Source organism: Nesoenas mayeri, assembly GCF_963082525.1.
Source record: "Nesoenas mayeri genome assembly, chromosome: 1".
Classification (NCBI taxonomy): Eukaryota; Metazoa; Chordata; class Aves; order Columbiformes; family Columbidae; genus Nesoenas; species Nesoenas mayeri.
In genome coordinates this window covers 124,268,778-124,289,719 of record NC_137541.1, presented here as the reverse complement: position 1 = coordinate 124,289,719, position 20,942 = coordinate 124,268,778, and the positions used below count along the sequence as shown (strand labels likewise).

At 43.2% G+C, this 20,942-nt stretch overlaps 1 protein-coding gene across 3 annotated transcripts in view; it reads right to left on the bottom strand.

The window, feature by feature from the left end:
- The window catches only part of TIAM1 (TIAM Rac1 associated GEF 1), a gene marked incomplete at its 3' end in the record, with an annotated part of 83,305 nt that overhangs the window by 40,194 nt on the left and 22,169 nt on the right, over nt 1-20,942 (bottom strand). For 2 of the 3 annotated variants that reach the window (XM_080350058.1, XM_080350059.1), the window contains exons 4-10: nt 19,560-19,784; nt 17,629-17,814; nt 15,050-15,196; nt 12,875-12,949; nt 11,663-11,833; nt 5,722-5,826; nt 1,392-1,473 (exon numbers count right to left, since the gene is read on the bottom strand). In XM_080350058.1, the coding sequence (XP_080206184.1) occupies nt 1,392-1,473; nt 5,722-5,826; nt 11,663-11,833; nt 12,875-12,949; nt 15,050-15,196; nt 17,629-17,814; nt 19,560-19,784 (991 nt within the window). The remainder of the gene's footprint in view (nt 1-1,391; nt 1,474-5,721; nt 5,827-11,662; nt 11,834-12,874; nt 12,950-15,049; nt 15,197-17,628; nt 17,815-19,559; nt 19,785-20,942) is intronic. The other variant, XM_080350060.1, reaches the window with a different exon arrangement.

Sequence of the window (20,942 nt, the reverse complement as noted above, 5' to 3'; positions counted from 1 at the left end):
AGAAATAAACAGGAAATGCCACAATACCCCTCACTGTTAGAATCATAGAATCGTTTCAGTTGGAAGAGATCCTCAGGATCATGGAGTCTAACCATAACCTAACTCTAGCACTAAACCCTGTCCCTAAGAACCTCATCTAAACGTCTTTTAAACACCTCCAGGGATGGTGTCTCCACCGCCTCCCCAGGCAGCCTGTTCCAATGCCTGACAACCCTTTCCATGAAGAATTTTTTCCATCTTTTTCCATCTTTTCTTGCAGTGGCTTCAGGCAGAGCATAATTGTCAAACCCAGGATCATCGCTGTGCTAGTTAATATTTCTTTCTTAGGTCTTCAATATTCAAACCACAGTCAGTACCAATGCTTTGTAGCAGAGCTCAATATTCAAGTGGCCTGCAGCTGTATAATAAGCAGTTTGGGGATTCACAATTATTCTAGTCATTAAAAGAGAATATTTAGATAAATAGTAAAAAGATGCAGATTGTCTTCCCGCAGGGCAGGTTGCATAAATAACTTTAAAATATACTATTGAACTGTAATTGCCAGACGAAAGGGTAAACTTGCCAGGCTGGAGGTCTGTAACTTGAAATACTTGAAAGCTAAGAAATATGACCACCCCCATGTAAAGATTAGAGATTGTGCTGAAATTACACATACTTCCCCTGCCCTGTGTTTTACGCACAGACCTGTACGACACATCACATTCTGGCTCCAGCAGCCTGTGGGGCATCCTCAAGGGCTGGGCGAGCAGTAGGGCCAGGCTCCCCCAGCCTCCAGAATGATGAGGTGAGACAGGGACCTGCCTTGTGTGCCCCCGGCAGGTGGGGAAAGGGGCCAAACAGCCTCTCCTGGGACAGCTGCCCAGCCGCAGACCTCGAGGTGCCTCCCACCCACAGCGATGCTCCCAGCTGCATCCCTGCCATCACGCTTGGTGGAAGCAGTAAGGAGGGGGAAGACTTTCCAGTCCACAGCAGCCCCCTCACAAGCCCCACAAGCACCGCGATACAGGCATTCCTACACGATGTGACAACCGGCAAAGGGTGCTGTTTTCCGCCAGTGTTCAGTCGCACCACCTCTGTAGGTGGTGTTTTGAGAAACTACAAAAACAAAGAAACATTTGTCCTTTCTGCCACCATAGCTCTTGTCAAAGAGCTGCACAACCACATCCCACAGCTCGAGCACCGGGAAAGGCAGCGTTCAGTGCACTACAAATAAAATGCCTCCTGCTTCAGGGCAGGAGAGCGAGCTTTCTGCAGATGGCACAAGAATCAGATGTGCTTTTCTTATTGTGTTCAACAGGCCTTTTGGGTATATTGACGCATAGCAAGCAAGAACCCGCTCACACTAGGATTGACTTAGTAAAAAAGTAAAAAAAAAATCAAGGAAAACTCACCGTAAATATCAGAGGATGTATCAGACTTCTCTATTTGAATGTGCTGTGTAATTTTCTGACATATTTCTATTTCTTTGTACAGCTGAAGAGAAAAACAAAACAAAAAAACCACAAAAATATAATATGTTACAGTGGAGGACACATCAACTGTAATAATTTTGAACATTTTTTTTTCAATTACACATGGAAGAAATAGACTGTGGTCTTTATTTATCAAACAGCTTTTCTCTGCATGTGTGAGACGTATTAGGAGTGTCCTTAAGCTTTAGTGTTAGCACACAATTAAAGAGGAGGAAGCAGTGTTTTACCACCATCATCATAAAAGCAAGGATACATCTATTTCACTTGGTCAAAATGATTTTGAGTGCACAAGAAACAGAACTTCTATTCCTGTTTTTGTATTTTATAGGTGGTCATCACTTAATGTTTTTATGTTATTTTGATTAAGGCATTACAGGAATTCAATTATTTGAGAGTACTAAAATCACAATAAGTTATTTTGTTTCAAAATACCTTTCTTAATTGTCAGAAGACTACCAGATTTGATATGCAGTTTGCTCTGAGCATGAAATTTCACCTTTAACACATTTATGTTTATTTGTGCTGGGAAAAGTCCCTAAGTCTTTGAAATGGTCATTAACATCCTTCCTGGGAGACCAGCACAAATTCACACCTAGGTAATAACCCAGAAGCAGGAGCAGTTCACCCTGCCTTTCAGGAGCCAAGCAAGCCCCCCACAGGCTTACACCCCTCCACCACAGCTCACATATTTTGTGCTTTTAAATCACTTAGGTTCTCCTTCTGTCTTGTGTGGCTCACTATTGTACCCGAACGAAGGGCTCCTCATGCCACGCGAGGCAGGGAAATCCCACTTTTCCAGACTAAGTCACCAGGACTAGATATTTTGAGGCTCTGAGCTGACATCTTTAGGAGTCAGTCCTGACTTATTTCTTGTAAGACAGCCTTGACAGACTGGAAACCTCTGGCTCAGAACAGGTTTGAAGCTGTTTGTTTTTTTTTTTATAGCACAGGCTAGCACTTAACTAACAAACCATCCTTTTGTATTTTGGAAAAATCATGCCCACAGGTGAATAAGAGTCAGCAGGTAAATATGAATTTTGTTTACATGCTGGTATGAGTGTGTAAAAAAGCAATTCACAATAATTAACAGTTTGAAACTAAGTGGCATCAGTGTTTGGACTGAAGTATTTAAACCATTTCTTTAAAAAAAGAAGACTAACTCATTAGTGAAAGGTTTCTTTAATAAAAACATCATTTTATCTCCTGCATATATCAGCACTTACACATCTGTTTAATTGCGAGTATTAGGTATTACAGAACAGTTCTATGGCCATCTAAATGATGGAATATAGTAAAATAAAATGTAAAACTAAATAAGTATGCCACACTAACAATAGTTTTTAAGTGCACTTTTCAAATATAGTAACAAATTATTCAGAACCTGAAAAAGAGTCAAATGACATTTACAAAAATCTCAGCTAGATTTAAGCAAGGGTTTGAAAAAGAAAAGAAAGAAAACAGGGGTGAAAACTGCAGTATTTTCAGAACGAAACTTGTGTCTGATCCCTGCAGTCATCTAAACTGAGTATGCAAGACTAAAATCAAGGAGGATGGCTGATGTGCTCTCACAGGGATACAGGAAACACGTTCTGCCTGCATCTCAAAATGCTGTTTTCAAGCAAAAAAAACCCTCTATTGAATGGGAGGCAAGTAACTGGGAAGCACAGATTGCAGCTGAGTTGCCCAAACCAGAGTGCCAGTCGGACATGAGCCCTGAGGTGCCGCTCACGTCTGTGCCCCACACCAGAGGCAGGCAGTGTATTTGGGCCATGGGGGCTCACACCATGAAGATGCTGGCACCACAGGCACTGTGGGGCCATAAAATCATAGAATAGTTTTGGCTGGAAGGGACGTTCAAAGGTCATCTAGTCCAACTCCCTGCAGTGAGCAGGGACATCTTCAACTAGATCAGGTTGCTCAGAGCCCCATCCAGCCTGGCCTGGAATGTCTCCAGGGATGGGGCATCTACCACCTCTCTGGGCAACTTGTGCCACTGTTTCACCATCCTCAGTGGAAAAAATTTCTTCCTCATGTCTGGCCTGAATCTTGACTTCTTTAGTTTAAAATCGTTACCCCTTGTTCTGTCACAACAGGCCCTGCTAAAAATCTGTCCCCATCTTTCTTATAGACCCCTTTTAAGTACTGAAAGGCCGCAATAAGGTCTCCCCGGAGCCTTCTCTTCTCCAGGCTGAACAACCCCAGCTCTCTCAGCCTGTGCTCACAGGAGACATGCTCCAGCCCTCTCATCATTTTCCATGGGGAGCTCCCTCTCCAGACCCAGCGCAGGGCCTGGGCTCTGCATGCAGGGGTTTGACAGCAATACCAGGAGCATTCCAGGGAGTTCACTGGGCAACGGGAGTGCCTGGGGATGGGATTTCTTCCTGACAGCAGCAGCGTTTCCCCTTTGAACCACTCCAGTTCCTCACAATGTTTCTCATAGCACCTTGGGGACATTATTATCTGAAGATTTTCTCTTCCTTGCCATTTTTTCCTCTATCACTTTTGGTCCTGTCCAAGCACCCTTTCCCAGGGTTACCTTTTCCAGCAGTCCTCATGCCTCCACCCCAGCCTCATCCTACCTGCAAGATTTTCAGGGAGGCCTCTGGTCTCATGCTTCCATCTGTAAGTGCCACCTTACCAAAGGAAAAAGTTGGGCATGCCAAGCTTCAGCCAACACTTAGTTCAGAATAAAAGATGCTTAAAAGTATAACTGCCTGGTACAGCTCCTAATGCTAAATACTCTCTCCTGAGCCCTTAGTAGCATTTTCAAAACATAATAAACTGAGCTTGTGAATTTTTGAAAGACTATGTCAGAGCACAAAGAATCACCATTAAAGTTTTGGAGAGGAATTAAATATGGATATTTAATCTCCATTTCCTATTTAAATACTTCTGATAAATTCTGCAAGAAAAAGGAATATCATCCTAAGAATTTATGTTTACCTTTTCTGCAGCATTGTTATGTCTGTAAAAGCATTTTAGTAGATGGAAGATACCCCTAGCAAGGTGACAGCAACATTAGACAATATTACAAACAGCTATTCAGGAGACTACAAAAACAGAGGCATTAGTTTTATCATATTGTACCAGAATAATTTAATTAAACACTTAAATAAAGTAACTCAAATTTTCTCATGAAACAAACACATACACACACAAGCAAACATACAAATGGGTGTTCTTTTAATGTTACTACATTAGATATAACCCTGCAGCACCTTTCTATATTATAATCTTTCAGCATGTACATAGCTGCACCAACTGTAAAGTTTTGGTTTAATTTCAGTTTTCCAGAATAAACAATAACTAATGACTACGTGAATCCTAGCTGCTTTCAAGAAAAGTCCCCAAAGTCCTGCCAGGCAATGAAAGCTAAAACCTGTTTCCTCTGAGTTTTATTTTTTTACAACTGTATTCTACTTCCCAGTCTTAATACTTCGCTAGCACTTTCTTAAGTCTTTTTTTGTTGTTGATGGTGTTAATGGCAAGCACCAGAACTTATTTTCTAAATGAACAAAAGCACCTATAATTGGCAAAGTTTTACTTCTTATAAATAAAACAGCCACCAATGTAAAGGGCTTTAAAAAGCTTTACAGTGTGCATGTATAAAATCATAAAGTATGACGCTAATTCTGTTTGGTCTTTTTTTTTAATCTCTCTTTTCAAAATTCCTTTGAAGTCTGCTTTTGAGATGAATGATATGAAAACATCCAACTGAAGCAATTAGGAGACTATCTTCTCACACATAACTCTTTGTAACTTCAACATTTACCTTCCCATTTAGGAAAAAAAAACCCAGCCAGCCAAACAACAAACAAATAAAGTACTTGTGCATTCCCTCCCTGCTCCTTGCACATGAGGCAAAGTGATCCAAACAAGAAATACTCAGGCCTTAACACTATGTCTTTAAAACCACCAGGGATGATATGAACAACAGGAAAAGGCAATCTTAAGAGAAGTTAAGCTTAAATGTATGTTACAGTGGCTTTCGCACATTACCTATGGTTGTTCCTTCTCTCCCTCTTCCACACAGACACATGCATGCACAAACATAAGCTAAACACTAACTCTCTCCTCGAGATGAAAAGTTTAGAGAGATTACTTTACTATAGGCCAATTTGCTATGGTCTGCAAAGCACTGTAATTGCAAGTTAAAAAGCATAACTCTGCATATTACAAATGTCAGATAAACACTAATTAATAGTGTCCTACCAAGTAACATTTAATTTTACTCAGTAGGTAGCATTACCAGTTCATAGATATCCTCTTCTGGCTTTGGTACATAAAATTGCATCTGGTTTTCAATCAGGAATTTAAGACGCAAGTAGTGAGCAGAGTGATCCAGCTGGTGTGTCTGCAAGAAACAGAGAAGAGGCTTTGGAAGTGAAAAGCAATGGTTAACATCATCTATACTTAGAGAATGGCCCAATCCTCAGAGGGAGAAACAGGTGGGGATGCCCCAGCACCACCTTCTACAAGAGGCCCAAAATCTCCTAACCTGAATGAGAACCTGAACCTCCTCTTCTTCCCCAGGAATAAGTGTTCATTTACCCACTGACCAAGATGTCAAGGGCAGCGCGAGTGCTCTAAGCAGCCTCTTCGGTTCTGCTTATCTGGCAATTTTGCTCCACCCCATGCTATTGCAGAAATAAGCAAAGACTACTAGAGCAGAAGACTGAGAGCATCCCTTTGTATACCAAGGGCATTTAAAATCACAAGGAAGAAAACAAGCATTCTGGTAACAGAGAAAAATGTAACAAAGTTTTTTCGGTTTGTTTTGGGGTTTTTAGCATCTTCGTCATTTAGCGAGTAAGATGTGGTAAATTTCAAGCAAGGTTATACAAAGGAGAAAATCTGTATGTCCTCTAAATTCAAAACATCTCAGGATAGGCTGGCTTTATAAAGCTAAAAGAAGTTAAGAGTTGCATACTGGACTACATCCCAGTGGAAACAGGTCACACCATTTTAATGAATTAGTAATAATTAGCTGAGGATGCGGCATTTGGTCTGGAAGATGTTAATGACCTTTTCTCAGCACAATTAATAAGCTTGATTTAAGTAGAGGTTAATGCAGTGTGTAATCAAAACACATTAGAATGATGATAAACACAAAGGATGTCATTCAGAAGCTACTTTCAAAGTTTGTAAACTGTTGACTAAAGCTAATGAAAAACCCCAAAGTGATTCACAGATACAGGAGGCAAATTCTCCTCACTGTCACTTTTGAAATCCCATTATTATATGCTTTTATACATTGGCCTTTTCATTTTATACAAGCAAATTACCACAGTTTCCTAGGCTGCACCAAAAACAATGGCTCATCTGAAAATTCATGCAAGAACATCATTGCTGCCTGTTTATTTTGTTTCTTTAAAGGCTCGCTTATCCTGTTCAAGACAAGATGATGATACATGGGGACTCAGCTGACAGATCACGCAGCACAGATTATGAGTAACGTACACCGAGTGACCTGTGGAAAAGATCACACACTGACCTGGCCAAATTCAGCAAATACTCAGAGAACAGTGAACATTTTTGAAAGTCTAGGTTAGCCCACGAATAAAAAAGAGCTATCAAGAAGAAGAAGAAGAAGAAGATATCTATTGCTGCACTGTACATAGCGCTATGTTCAAATATGTCCAATTCAAAGACCAAATTATCCTTACATGAAATTGAATATCTGAAATGGGATAACCTCCATAATCCGGACAAATACTTTGTTAATTAAATAAGGAATTTGAAATCTACCAAAGGCCAAAATAAAAAAAGCTGAACATAGGAGATCATCACCCTCTCCCCTCTTTTTTCTTTTTTGATAAACATTTTGCACACTTTGCTCATTGTTTCCTGACAGTTTTCACTAGTTTTCTCTGTTACATGCACACACAAACAAACACCCTAGAAATTAAAGGGAAGCAAAATTGGTTTTAATTGTTCAGAAATGATACCTAGGAGTCCTAGATTACTTTCTGGTCAGGTTAGTTTACTATCCCTAGACACCAATTGAAGGGTGCCTTTGCACAGCTATTGAACAATTTAACAAACATACAGAGAAGACATAAACCCCCAGACTGTGCACACCATGTCCGCAGGGAGAGGCCCATTATAAGTCTCTCTGAAAGTCTGGAAAACGTTTGAGCCATTTACAGCAAAGCCAGTGGGGAAAAAAATTCTATGTGTAAAAACAATACTAGAGAGAGCCAGGCAACCTGGCAGCCTCCTCCTGTCACCATGGTGCACCTTCCCGTGGTCTCCTGCGCTGAAGCTCTTGTACGCACCCTGCATTTCATGCAGCCTCAGGCAGAGCTGCTGTGCTAACCTCAGTCAGCCACGGCTCTGGTGACAAGCTCCACGTCACCCACTAAAGCTCAGGGCTTGGAGAGAGCCCCTGACCACAGCCAGGTATTCATGTCATTTCCAACACTGATTCTGAACACCTTGCCCTTGCAGAGGAGACCCAAAGGGCCACTTTCCAGTCTGCCCCAGTCCAGCACAAACCACAGCCTGCTGCAGAGGGACGCAAATTTACCCAGTCCAAGCCTCCAGCCCTTGGGCACAGGCCGGGAGCTGCCTCAGCCACACTGGTGGGGCAGGGAGCCCACGCTCAGCGCCCCGGGCTCCCCACAGGGCCGGGGATGCCCCAGCTCTGCCAGTTCAGAGCCACCACCCGCCCTGGGCAGGGGTTGGGTGTGCTCACGCCTGCCTGCAACCCTGCCTGCAACCTGCCCGCCCTGACAGCATCTTAAAAGAGCGACCTTGCCCGCAGGCAGCAGCTCGATCTACTGTGCCGGCCGTCAATGACAGGGCTTCTAACTCGCTTTGATACAGGCATTGCATGGGGCGTGGAAGTGACGGGCAACGCTTCCATTTTCACACTTGTCTTCACAGAGAGATTTGCTTACAAGAAAATCAGGTGTGCTGGCTATTTCAGAGAGCAGGAGGGAGCCAAACACAAGCTGGCCAATGCTGCTTTGTAGTCCCGAGCTATGCCAGAGCCCAGCATTGTCTGAAGAGCTCAGTGAATAAAACTCACATATATTTTGGAGCCACCAAGTTCTTTCAAGAAACACAATCAGCTGAGGTGGATACCATTCATCCACTACCTTGTCATCCCATCTAAGGCAGAGTCATCACCACTGAAGATGTGACGGTGCAGCCACACCATTTCGTTAATTAACATTTGTATGGCTGCAGCAAGGCTTTGTCTACCTCAAAATTTTGCATTAAATTGTTTCAAATAGGGGTGTGATTATCTACTGAAGGGAAAGGAAAAGGCCCATTTAAAGTGGACATAGCCAGTCTGCCCTAAAATCCATATCATTAACCCACTTGTTGTTGATGGTCTATCTGCATCCATACACAGGAAGGTGGGAGGAGAAACAGTACAGCTTTAATGATATTAATACTCTTTTGAGACCACCCAAAATAGCTTTTAGCAGTCCAAATAAGCTGCTTGGTTTGTTTATTTCTCTTCTAATAATTTTGGCTATGTCTAACCCAATTTAAAGGACAAACCAACAGCTTAACCAACATGCTCCTGGAGAAAAATTGACAGTCTGGGGTGTGATTTGATTCAACAGACTCCATGTGGTATAGCAGGTCAGCACACAACCCAAACTATCTATCCATTTCAGCTCCTTTCTAGTTAAAACGAGGGACAGGCACCTCCAGAGGACAATTCAGCCTGATCCAAGACCCAATTGAGACAGCTGGGCTCGTCATTCCCCCAAGTGCCACCTGCCTTTGTAGTGGACCAAGAGATAGAAGAAAATGCATATTCTTTCAGGTAGGTGGGAAACACCTTCACTAGCTCTGAAATGGCAGCATCATGGAAACATATTAGCCATCCCACTGTGCTACTCTGGCTTTGCACTTTAGTGTCCCAAGCTTTTTCAGTAGGAAAACATCAGCTCAAAATCAAAGTAAGCCCACAGAGCTTCAGGCTTAAGTAACTTCTCAGAGACTTGGAGCACAGATCCAGAGACCTAAGGGAAATCTGCTTCTTGCCCCTCGTGCAGGTCTGTTTGAAAAATGTAAGTTCTGAGAAAACAGAACCCTTCTTCCTTCTCGCTTTTTAGCCAGTTCAGTTAAAAGACTAAATGCCATGTAGTCTTCTAGGCTTGATTTCTGCTGTTATTCACTTCATACTGGCTCTGCCTAAATCCATATACAGTGTGTTTTTCTACTCAATTTGAAGACATACCATTATGCAAATGTTAATAATACATACACACTTTCACACTGATTGGTCTTACCCATAGAAAACAATTTAATGCATATACACTGACTTTTCCTGACTTCCAAGTGATGCTATTAGTTAAATCTTAGGAGAAATCGAGAAACCACTTTAAAACATGCTTTAAACTCTCCTCCCACCAATCCTGAATCACAGAAGTGTCACAAAGTAGTCTCCAAAACCTAACTTGCTGTATAATAACAAGCAGCAGTGTTAGTGTAAGAACATATTTTCTACAATTACTTGAGTGCACTTGTAATGTTCTCCAGCAGAATAATCAAGCTCAGATTAATAGCACAAATAGATTTAACCACATCTACAAACATGAAGAGGTTTATATGAAATGTAGATCTTGAAATGTTTACTATACCAGAACTTGACTGGTTCTCAGATGGCAGATGGCAAACTGATGTGAAATGATGTGGATCAGATATTAAAGGGGAAAAAATGAGCTGAATGCAAGAGACAGAAGAAAGAGATTGATTATTAAATGCTACAGCAAAGAAGGCATCCATCAGTGTTTTCCAGACCGAAAACTCTTACAGAAAGAAAAGAAACAGATAACAGCTCTACAAAAACAAATACTCACCCACCTCCCCTTCTCTTTTTACAGCACCACCCCCAACAATCAAACACACAGTGAGAAGCCAGATTCTCAGCAGAAACCTACTGGAACTGGTGGAGCTACACCAGTTAACTCCAGCTAAAGATTTGGCCCTCTGAGTTTATCACTCTTACCCAAAGGAAAATATAAATCCTAGAAATAAATAATTACTAATAATGTGTCATCCAGATTCCCTATTATGTGTCTCTCCAAAAATGTCATCTTTTTTTTGTGAATACAATGAAGAGCTTTCACAAGCTGTAGCACTCTTTAATAGTGCACCTGGCAGCGAGACAAGCGCACTGTATAATTATCGCAAACAAATGCCTTTCTCTCACCTTGCCTCTCTTTGGAAGCACATGCAACACGTTCTAAAAGTCCCCAAAGTTAAGCTCTTAATAGTAATAAATGTTTTCTTTTGCTGTTGCTGGTGTACAAAAGAGGACTCACTTTTCAGAACGGCACATGACACAAGTTGGGTCTAGCTTGCAATCAGCCGGTTAGTGGAAAACACACATTATATAGCTGCCAGAACTCAAAGCTTATATTTAATTTGTCAAAGCTTTCAGCTTCTCAGTTGAGATATAACTCTTATTAACGGCCAAATGTCTCTGATAATATATCTTGAAAAGAAATCCAGGTGGTTTTTCTCCCACTCCCCCTAAATGCAGATGAAAGCTTTCTTCCCTCTTCCCTCCTGCCACCTACACGAGGCCAACCTGACTCTGCAGTGCAGACAACAAACACAGGCACCTTCTCCTGCTGCTGCTGTTGTCTCCATGCCCTCCTCCCCCACGCCAGCCGGAGAGGAGGAAGCAGCAGGGGGAAGGAAGGAGGAACAGCACCTGGAAACAGGAAGATCTGAACCAGGGTGGTCGGGTGAGGACAGGGCCACTGCAACACCAGGCAATGAGGCATCCAGTGAAAGGAAGCGGGGTGAGGGCCAGGATGTTGTGGGGCAGATGGGGAGAGGAGACGGGTCCTGCACACAGCTTGGTCTCCAGTGGAAGAGGGCTGGGTGGGTGGGAAGAGACAGCAGAGGCAGAGTCAAGGTACGAAGACACTTCAGAAGCTCATGCACAGCGGCCCAAGCAGAAAAGGCAAAAAACAGTCTGCCTTCCTCTCCCCACAGCATGCCAAGTTTAGCTCCAGCTGTAGGAATTTTTCTTGTGTGGTGCTAGCGTGAAAATTTCAGTTATAACTCATGTGTTTCATCTCACATACAACAGATCCCCCAACACAATGCAGTCTGAACACTGGCATATGAGAAAAGTCCCTATGAGGTTCAACTGAAAGGGCTCAGGGTTGTAGACACTTCACCCCGCGCCAGGTCATGCTCGCAGCCTTTACCTTGCAAATCATTTCCAGCACGTCTCGTGTGGTGTCCCCGGGACGGATGACTGTCAGCGCAGGCTGGTTGTTCGGCAGACAGAACCAAGACGGCGTAAAATACTCGTGGACCCAAATATCACAGTCGGGATTGTGCTGATGGACACTGCTCAGTGCCACCTCTTTTTCCCTCTAAACAGACAAAATCTATTATGAATCTACCAGCCAAATACAATCTCCCTCTTCATCAGTAATAAGTGTAAGGAACCTCATATCTGTAGCAAAAAGCCCTCTTACTGTGAAGACGTTTTATTCATAAGCCCAGACTGAAGGCTTGTCTGGACAGGAAGCTTTGCAGTTTTACCTGAGCAGTATAAAGTGTGCCTTCCCATGCCACCCACACAGCTACACTGGCGCAATGCGCTTTTCCTGGGATTTCACCCTATGGCTACTGGGAATGCTAGGAATGCAACAAAAAATAACAGTGATAAAAAGAGATTTAAAATTAAATGCACTGTGTTTCCTGGTAAACCAATGCAAGGCAAACAAAACTGTTGTAGGAGCTACAGTACTTAATACCTAGAAATAGCAAAATAGCAAATGTCAGTATTTGTTTTGAATTTACTGTATTTTATACATCCAAGTTACACTCCAAGCTATAAAGCCCCAGGAAGTGATGGAGCTGCAGAATTCCTGTTTGCTGCAAGTGGGCTCACGCAGCTAAACCCATATTCACCACATGAAGAATGTGCCTCTTAGCACTGTCTTAATGCTGGTTTATAGCTGACTTTGGGGAAAGAAAAAGCAGTTGTAATTGTGGCTGCAAATGCAGAAGCTCACAGAAGCACACAAGAACAAAACAACAGAACCCCCTGCGCGCCATAGTTTTGCTAAACCCTAAATTATGAAAACCCCATACGGCCATCACGAGCAGCCATTTTCCAAAAACAGCAGCATTCAGGTCCTCCTGTGGGCAGGCACTGCCTTGGCACGCAGTGCTAATACCCCTCTGGGACTGGCACCTCCAGCTGTGCTTGGGATGCCCCACACAGTAATAAGCTCTTTTGAGTGTGGGCAACCAGCTCAAACCCTTCCAGAGCCCTACAGCCCTACAGTCCTCTCCTCTCCTCTCCTCTCCTCTCCTCTCCTCTCCTCTCCTCTCCTCTCCTCTCCTCTCCTCTCCTCTCCTCTCCTGTCCTCTCTCTCCCTCTTTCTCTCCTCCCAGTATTTTACCTTGCCATCTGGGACTGTATCGTCAAAGATTCCTTCGAGAGATTTCTTTACTGAATCCACTCCTTCGCCAAACACCTGAGGAACAACAGAGTAACTGCTTTAAAACACAAATGTGCCTCCGCACCGTCTGCAGCACATGCTAAGGAGGGAACCATGTATCTAACATCTGGCATGGAAATCAAATGAAAAATGAAAACACTCATCTCAAAACGCAGAAAAGGAAAATAGTAGCTTGTAAAAAGGGAAGGCGGGGTGAAGGACAAGCTGGTGATAGGGCACCATGCTCAAAGATTAGAGGCCAGTTCTGCTTAGTGGTCTGTCACTGACTTACTTGACAGAGCTGGACATATTTTATCTCCTGTTGTGTTTGGTTTCCTCACTTGTAAAGTGGGGGAAAGGAAGGCTTCTCCACCTCTGCTAAGGCTGAGAAATCAGAAGAAGGGCTCCACTTCTGGCTGTTTTTGTAATAAACCACCTTCCAAAAAACACTTAGCAAACACTGAAGTACCGCAAGTCAGCATAACCCTTCTCTAATGAAATAAGAGCTGGTAACCCAACACAAACCAGAGAGCCAAAATCAACAGAACTCTGTGCAGCAGGAACGACAGAATGGGAATATTTACAGAATCCACTCCAAATCATCCCGAGACTGCATCAGACTGGCAAATGGGTCTGTTAATGCAGCTCATAATTAAATGCATAATGAAGCTCATAATTAAAACTGAAAAGTTATGTTTTATAGCTCCACACCAGCATAGGTTTATGATAGAGTTGCTGGGTTTGGCTTTTAACTGTTCTATACCTAATCTGAAGCAGAGACCATGCAGGATGGGAGAAGGTCACTGCCCTTTAGGGATTTACAGTTTACTGCTTCAGCTTGGCACTACACAGGAGCAGGGGAAATGTGTTTCAGACACAACATTCAGACACCCTGCTACTTGCTCAAAACTTTACTTGTTCTTTGACCCTCTCCAGTATGACTTTTCTTTAACCTGGAAGAAAATCCCTTGTCATGCCTATTCTTATTGAACAGTGAGGAGAGTAGGGGTAGGGACAGGGGGAGTTAGTGTCAAGAATGCATTTATCCCCACTGAAAGAAAGAAAAAAGGGTGAGTTCAGGAAAAAAAGAAGTCTGAAGACACAGTGTGGGCAGGATCCTACCTCAGGACAAGGGAAAGTGCTTGATTTGGGGAAAATAGGTACCAAGCAACAGAGGTGCCGCAGCACCAGAGCAAAAAATTGAGATTGTGCTCATGGAGGCATCTGCTGCTTCCCAGCAAAACCGTGAGCTTTTGCTCAGCCACTAAATATTAGATGAACTTCTAATGTTTCACTAAAAACAAGCTAAACAATTCTGCAGTATTCATCCTCTGCTAAACAAAACAAACACCCACTACTGATTCAACAGAAGGAAGAAATCACAGGGCACAGAACAACACTTGTCCCAAGCCTTTCTCCCTTCAAAAAGTGAAAGAAGAGAAAGAAGAACAAAGATAACATTTCCTGCAATTAGATGAGGTATGGCTCTCAAAAATTGAAGCTATAATTAGGGATGTTTGGAAAGAATAACAAGGAAGTACCTTCCTACCACACTGAAACACGTTTTCTAGACAAAGATCTGGGCAGTGACTGTGCAGAAATGTTTCAGCTTTTGGCTTTTTATAAAATCTGACGCAAAACAGGGACTGTCCCTACTAAGTACAAAGCTTTATGTTACTTTAGGAAGATTTCCCTAAACTCAGCTACATTTAAAGTATTCTACAAACTCATAATTTTAATGTAAAGAAACAAAAAAGTCTGCACTTTTTCTTTTCCTTCCAAAGTTGTATGTGTTTTACACTGCTGCTTTGTTACTCCTGAGTTTAGGGAAAGTACCTCCAGCAAAAGCAGAAGGAGCAGAAAAGCAACAACAGTAGAAATGTGACCAATCCAGCTAAAGAAGGTGCAAACCCCAACTCTCATTTGAACAGGAACTGCTGTATAGTTATCTCTAATTACAGTCACTGATTTTTGAGGAGGATGTGGAATACAGTGACTATACACCATGAAAGGTTATAAATGGGCAAGTTTAGGGTTGCATGTGTAAGTGCTTGATGACTCTCTGCATGAGCTGCATTCTGCACTGTAACAAATAAGCCTTGAAAATAACAGTATCTCAAGCTCCCACATACTTACCTGATTAATGCTTGGCCTCCCTTGCTTTTTCTTCGAGGTAGTATCCAGGCCCCAAAGAGAAGAAAACCTGCTTCTCCGTTTACTGGCAGATCTGGACATGGCCTGTGTCCTTCTCCTCACTCCAGACTCCCCTGTGCGAGCCGCCACCTGTCAATGCCACATGGTTTCATAATCAAAGGTTGCAGCATCCCACCACACTGTGGCTTACATAATCTAACAGAGAGTGGAATCAGGTTTTAAAAAAACGAGGCAAATCTTATGGCAACATGTGTACTCACAACAGGGACAATGGTGATGCTGCCAGACTGCTTGCTTCTCACTGCAATTTAACTCGCTTCTTCCAACATCAAACATCAAAGATTAAAAGGGACAGTACCCTCCCCTTTCATTTGTTGGCATTTAATCAGAGATATTTTGAAGCAGCCTCATTGTCACAGAGCAAAGCAGTGAAAGGTTTGGGTATTTTTCTTTTGTTTGTTTGTTTTTTTTAAACAAAGTTTTAAAGCTGGACACACAAAACCTGAGATGTCCAAACTTATCTGGCACTCCTGAGAAGCCTGGTCTTTCTCTTTGCTCTTTCCTGTGGAAGCACTCTGGGCATCCTGGAACTGACTCATCGCTGTTACAAGGCCAGATAAAGGCTTGCAAATATGTCAAGGTATTTAAAACCTGCACTTCCTTAAAGATAGCAACATTTGAAGGAGTGAGTAAAACACAGGAAGAAAAAAAGTGAGCTGAAATGACCCTTTTGATCAGAGCAGTAATAACTGCTTGAAAAATGGCCTGTGGGAACCCCTTTGAAGCGAAAAGAAATATGCCTTTATTGAGACCAAATATTTGGGGAGCATTTCCCAGAGGGGGAAGCTCTGGTAGAATCTGGTATGACATTAGTCAGAGGTGAAGCGTTTAGGCCAAAGTTTAAGCAGATTTCCCACATGGAGGTGGCCTCAGTAGAGCGAGCTCCTCTCTTGCAAAAAAAGGGAGTGGTAGGAGATGGCAGGTATGAACGGGAGCGCATGGTGAAGCTAGACAGACAGACAGACAGACCCACCCTGCCAGGTTGGCCGTATGCTTCCTGGAGCACTTTTGTACTGGATTCCCACAGCCGAAACTAGCAAAATGTGATTGTCGTTTGGCAACCCCAGCGGGAACACCCAAATCTCTGAGTGACGCCCCAAGCTACGGAGCTGAGAAACTGGTTGTTTGGGTGCAGCAGAAAGAAAAAAACAATATAAAGAGAGGAGGAACAGCAGGCTGGCTTGTGTACCCAGGGAACCGTCACTGTGTGAGTAATGGTGGTTCTCCGTGGGAAATGTGGAGAGATCAAGGAAAAGGAGAACTTAAACACGACTGCGAGCGTCTCCATTTCCACAGCCTGGACTTGTGAGATGTTTCGTAGCTGTACCTGTGACGTTTGTGCAGAGGCACATCCTTTGGCTAACCTGCTGAGGAACATCTTCAGGAAGAGTTAGGGATGCCACACTATCACCATGCAGCACCCAGCTCGAGTCTGAGACTCACTGCACAATTTCCACAGTATCGAGGGCAAAGGAGGACACAAGAGTTTGCTTAAAGGAGAAGAAAGCACGTGTCTTTTCCAGCACAACATATTCAAAACATTTTTTTTTTTCACTTGGCTCTCAAGAGACACCAGCATGAAGAGGCAGACTGTTTTTCAGGCTAACACTCAGTGCCTTGCTAGATGCAAAAAAATAAGCATAAATGCAAATTACAGACCGACACTTAAAAAAAAAAATAAATCCACCAGCAATTATCAGGATGATGACGCTAATCTTTTCATACATAAAAGAATAAAACCGCCCCTGACTGAATTACAGCTCTGGATTCAACTGAAGAGTACAGCTGACATCTACAAGACAACAGTGGAGCTCTGCTATTTCTGTGAAGCTTCAGGAGTCCAAGCTGAAACTACAGGAACTTGATTTAACTTCATTAAAAAGCCACCACTTTCCAATACATTTCCCTGTATTATTAAGAGCTGGGTTGTTACATTATTTAAACAACCATTTTAAACATTACTTCCTGCACCATAAGTAGCAGAGCAGAACATTTCCCTTCCATTGTGGAGCATCAGGTGTTGATCACTGGAGACCGGGTATTAGACTAATTGGTCAGTAGATTCATCCATATGGTAGAAAGCAAGCCATGCCCAAGAAGGTCTAAGCCAACACGTGCTGAGGGCCTCGGAAAGACCCCTATTGACTTCACCGGAGTTTTGGATCAAGCCCATGTGCACAAACATTAGAGATGAGCCTGCCATTGTAACAGGAAGATCTGTTTACGAAAAACATGTTTATACTACAGATCTAGAAATTCAAAATCACATATTTAGGAAAAACATGGTTCTTCCATTTCCATAAGGCCACGGCTGGCAAGCATCTGCTTTTTAATCTATATCCAGGACACACACCCCTTCCAGGAAGCAGAATCTTCTGCACGCTGACTAAGGGCTCACCCCCCAGGTACAAACTGTTGGTTGTCGATGTGATCACTGCATTGGACACGTGAAACCATTTGCAGGTTGGTCAAGATGACCTCTGGCCTCTGGCCAAACTTACCAGCGCATGAAACGACGAGACTGAAAAGATTCCAAGACGGCCCATCGCAACTTTTGTTGGACGGCTGGCAAAAGCAAGCAGTCTTTTAGGGTTTGGGAGCTCCCCTCCCTGGAGACTAGCCAAGTAACAGCGGTACCGAAATAGGTCCATCTGGAACTGTTCAAGGTTTTGTTCCCAAACGAAGATCTGTGTGCAGCGAAGATTGAAGAGTGAAATGCACGAGAAGAAAAGGGGAGAGGAGGAAGAACAGAGTGGTAAATACCTTAAGAAAATTCTACTGTTCCCAGTAAGATGCCTCTTTCACCAATGCTGATCTCATTCAAGAAACTTTGATTACCCTTCTTTGCCGCTCTCCCCTACCCTCCCAAACCCAAACAGGATACAAATAATAAAAAAGTTTTCATTAGATAGAAAACAACTTTTTTTATGTTTATGGTAGAAGTCTTCTCCTGGGACAAGCACTCCTTTGATACAATGTTAATTAATAGGATTAAAATTCCAATTTTAATTTTCTTTTCATTCTAGGATTCTCTTCTGAGCAGTCCCTTAAGAGGCTTTTTTTCATGTATCAAGGGCATCTGAGAAACAAGAAGACCAAACCCCACCAAATTCCACATACAGAGCACACGGAATCAGCAGCCGCAGCAGCAGCATTGCTGTAAGCATCAACAGAGCTCACAATACTTGAAAAAGTGTAGTACACTGGGGATAATTAATCTTATCAGTGGAAGAGCACTATAATCAGCCTATGCAAGGACTTATTTAAATAATTCAAATTGCTGATAGGAAACAGTTTCAAAGCGTTTAGAAAAACTCAGTTACATAAAGAGAGAGATTGCTCTGCCCTCTCACTGTGACTGACAGCCTTTCAGTGAAGCCCTTTCAACAGAGGCGAGCATCTCCCCCCCATCCCTCCCCCTTCTCAGGGGCTTCCAGGGGGTACGAAATCTCTTTAGCTTAGCGCATTAGGGCCCTGGCTGCTCCCTACGGTTTGCATTACAGGCGTGTTTGGCAGCCGTGGTAAAAGAGCTACAAACTAATGAAGCAGGAACCATATGTTAGCTTCCCAAAATAAGGTGCCACTGCAGCAGCAGGAGAGACATCTGCTCCCTGCTCTCCGCTTCTGAAACACAACTACGTTGTCCACTTGAAGTCAGAAGGAGCGGTCCCTGAACTCATGCAGCCATGAGCTCAAGGCAGGCCCTTCTAACAAACAGAAAGCAGGGATGGCTTCTTCATCCCATCTGCCAGCGGAAGAACCAGCCTCTTCTCCACTTAAGACAACAGCAACAGCAGTATTTGCCGGTCTATGACCAGCTCTTCCCTAAGGCACCCTGCCGACATAGTCTGGTGGCCTCTTCACTCCCCTAATGCTCTGACTCAACCTCCAAGCAGACATCCAAATGTCTTGCATGAAGGCCAGGAGAGGACAGCCCATGCTGTACCTTAGTACACATTGTTTGGAAAAAGGGTGCAACTAGGGCAACCAGCACAGCCGTCTTCTCTTTAGTGACCAATAACAGAACCTGAGGGAATGGCAGGAAGATGTGCCAGGGGAGGTTTGGGTTGGACATGAGGAAAAGGTTCTTCCCTCAGAGGGTGGTGGAGCACTGGAACAGGCTCCCCAGGGAGGTGTCACGGCCCCAAGCCTGACAGTGTTCAAGAAGAGACTGGACAACGCCCTCAGACACATGGTGTGAACTGTGGAGTTGTTATATCCAGGGACAGGAGTTGGACTCGATGATCTTTGTGGGTCCCTTCCAGCTCAGGACATTCTATGATTTTGTGACCTCTGCTGCCAACACACATCCCACGTGCTCTGGGGAGCTCTGCCAGCACACACGCAGTGGGAGCAGACAGAGGTACTGCTAATCTGAAGGTGGCCTTAAATATTTGCTAGGGCCTTATTTCACATAAGCAAGCAAGATTACTTGATCCAATATGGTCTTCTTCTTTTTGGAGTCTGTTACTGAGGACAGTTGCATTTCACCCATTTTCTTCATCTTCTCATCCATATCAATCTTCTGCTCCAGCTTTTTTATCTCTGTTTTCAGGAGCTTGACAGTGTCCTCTTTGTGATGCTGCCTTGCCACTGCAGTTGCACAAGCTGAATGGATTGCGGTGATCCAGTTCTCCAGTTCAGTCTGGCTAGAGGTCTGAAGAGAGGGAAAGGGGAAAAAGAAGTCAGGATCCTCTTTAAAATTGATTGGAGATTAACAAATGCAATTCCAAGCAGTTCCTTTCCTTTTGATCTTAAGATTCAAAGCTTTAAATCCACTTAGAAGAGAAGTAATAAAAACCCCATCAGGCCATTTTTAACTCAGCACTAGGCACTGAGCACTTAGAATTACACCTATATCTGTGCTTTGCAGCTGTACAGTGTTTCCCAGTAAGGTTTTAGGAATTACCTTCCTTGTTCAATGCAATACTGCCCGAATTTGTAGCTCAACACTTAAAGATATTTTCTGAACTCCTATTTCCTTTGGACAGGGAACGTGCCAGCCTGTGTGCTCTTCACAGTATGGAGAGCTTTTTTGGCATACAATAGTTAGTAATAAATTAATGGCATAAAGCTACTTGTAGATATCATGGTCACATTTTATTATGATGTATAGACAAACAAGCTCTCCATTTCTAAAGGTCCTAAAGCGCTCTGAAGACTGTTACCATTAAAGGCAAGTTCATTGCAATTTCTACAGCTCTGGTACTGTCCCTTCCCAAGCACGTGTGTGGCAGCTTGGGAAAAGGGAACATTTCCCATCCCTGGAAGTGTTCAAGGCCAGGTTGGATGGGGCTTTGAGCAACCTGGTCTAGTGGAAGGTGTCCCTGCCCATGGCAGGGGAATTGGACTAGATGATCTTTGAAGTCCCTTCCAACCCAAACCATTCTATGATTCAAAATATTAGGCTGAGGCATGGGACACTTTTCTGGTACATTTTTCTGGAAAAGCACTATTCTGATTAGAGGCTTTGACACAGAAAGAACAATATCTCAAAGCGTCCCTTTTCCAGACTTTCAAAATAAAAAGTAAATCTTCTTAGCCTTCTTACTAAACTTCATTCCCTTTACAGTACGTTATAAAACAAAATTTACAGCCAACTCAGGGTTGCAGCGGACTTTCCCTCAGTCTCAGCCTTTAGCAGTAATCACACTGGTATTTGGCTCATGCCTGAAAAAGTAGCAAGGTGCCAAAACACCTTGTTCTAATTAAACTTTCTGATGATACCCGATCTATTAATAGACAGCACAGTATGACTTCTCCAGTTGCTAGCATAGATGAAGAAGGTCATTCTCACTGTTGTCCTGGCGGTCAC